Source organism: Emydura macquarii, unplaced genomic scaffold (genome assembly GCF_026122565.2).
Source record: "Emydura macquarii macquarii isolate MOO-44397 ecotype Brisbane River unplaced genomic scaffold, CSIRO-AGI_Emac_v2 contig_3431, whole genome shotgun sequence".
In the NCBI taxonomy this organism is placed as follows: domain Eukaryota; kingdom Metazoa; phylum Chordata; order Testudines; family Chelidae; genus Emydura; species Emydura macquarii.
In genome coordinates this window covers 7,399-9,241 of record NW_027133568.1, presented here as the reverse complement: position 1 = coordinate 9,241, position 1,843 = coordinate 7,399, and the positions used below count along the sequence as shown (strand labels likewise).

Here is a 1,843-nt window from a genome sequence, read left to right as displayed (position 1 = left end):
GGTTTAAGACAGAATCAGCAGGACCCAGCCACAGACCCGTTTGTCTGTCGCAGGAAGCCGAGCTCATCTGCATCCCACCATGGCCTGGGCCCCTCTGCTCCTCGCGCTGCTCACGTACTGCTCAGGTGCTGCGAGGGAGAGGGTTTATCTCAGCCTTTCAGTCATGGGGGGCTTTGATTTTATAGCCATTTCTCCCATTGATTCCCCAGGTTGCCGGCACAGAGCTTCAATCGTCATGATTTTATCCCCATGTTTTCTCCTCCTGTTTCAGGTTCTCTTGCCCAGTTCGTGCTGACCCAGCCGCCGTCAGTGTCCGTGTCTCCAGGGCAAAATGCTCAGCTCACCTGCACAGGAGAAAAAGTTGACAAGCTGTATGTGTACTGGTACCAGCAGAAACCTGGCAGCGCCCCCGTACTGGTTATATATAAGGATAGTGAGAGACCCTCCGGAATCCCAGAGCGATTCTCTGGGGCCAGCTCTGGTAAAACAGCCACGTTAACCATCACGGGCGTGCAGGCACAGGACGAGGCTGATTATTACTGTCAGGTGTGGGACAAAGACAGCAGCACTCGTCACAGTGACACAGGCAGACGGGGAAGTGAGACACAAACCTCCCATTGTGTGAGGGGCACAGTTAGTGTCAATATTTCTGTGTCAGTGTGAGGGGCATTTCAGAGCTGGGAATGGAGGCTTCTTCCTTCATCTGCCCAGAAACCCTTCTCGGCTGCCTGGGGTCATAGTATGTCTCCTTAGTAACACTCTGGGGTGGATAAGAGCTGAGTCTTTTCTCCCCTAACACAGGCGCCAGGCTCTGCAATCTAGTGAGCTGAGGGGCCCATTCTGCTCCCAGAGGAGCATTGGAAAGTCCCCCTACAGACATTCTCATGTGAGTGGCTCCTGCCGTGCCAAGCAGCCCTTGTTGCTGGGGTCCTGAGACAAGGGAGAGATGACACATCCCGGCCTGTCAGGAGGTTGCCCAGGTTATTCAGCTGCCCATCAGCAGCTCTTCGTCTGACTCAAATCCTCAGGGGAGTGGTGTAAATACGGCAGTGACGCCGTTACCAGCTATCCTGAGCATTGTCCACGTGCACCTGCAGTTTTGGGGTTGTGCAGAGCAGGGCAAGAGCTCCTCAGGGGGGATCTCACCCAGGAAGAGGATTTGTGGAGTCCCCTCTGTGTGCAGCACGGGACAGCGAAGGCAAAGACTGCTCCTCGGGAGTGTGGTTATCACACCTGGACTATGTGGGCTTTAAGGTTCCACGGCTCCCTCACTTTAGGGGCTTTAAAGTGATGATGGTCAATTTCTGCAATCTCCGGCGCTGTTTACAAGGGTAGGGTACAGAGCTGTGTAGGAGCTCAGTGTGGTGCTGTCTCCCTGTCCCTCCCCCCTGGGGATGGATCTGTCCATGTTTGATGGTGTTAGTCATGTAGCCGCATATCGATGGCTTCCCAACACTAGACATTCTTAATCTTCATCCAGGGGCTGCAGCTGCCTGACTAATTGACTGATCTCGCCCTCATGCAAACAAGCTGAGAGCACAACCAGCCTCATTAGTATGGAGAAGAACATCCTTAAAGGAAGAGGGTAAATGCTGGAAAGGCCTGGACAGCGACGTTACCTACTGCCCTGGAGAGTCAGTGACATGATCACAGCAAGTGCAACGCTGGCCACGAGGGGGAAATATTAATCAATGGTCGCGACCCCACGGCAGGGAGTGGCTGGCAGTGCTGTTGTGGGACAGCCCCTAGCCGTTTGGTACGGTGAGTGTGCCACACACAGTCCGGGTCTGTCAGCGCTCCCAGCACTCGACCCCTCAGGCTCTAGCCCAGAAACACTCGCAGT

The 1,843-nt window shown here is 54.6% G+C and overlaps 1 gene segment (V, D, J or C); it reads left to right on the top strand.

Moving 5' to 3' along the window:
• Positions 1 to 271: 271 nt before the first annotated feature.
• On the top strand, positions 272 to 663 carry LOC137144260 (immunoglobulin lambda variable 3-25-like; the record flags this gene model as incomplete). The annotated part of the segment is given in 1 exon segment: positions 272 to 663. A coding segment is annotated over 1 exon segment (392 nt), but the record flags the coding sequence as incomplete, so codon positions are not given.
• Between the last annotated feature and the right edge of the window lie 1,180 nt (positions 664 to 1,843).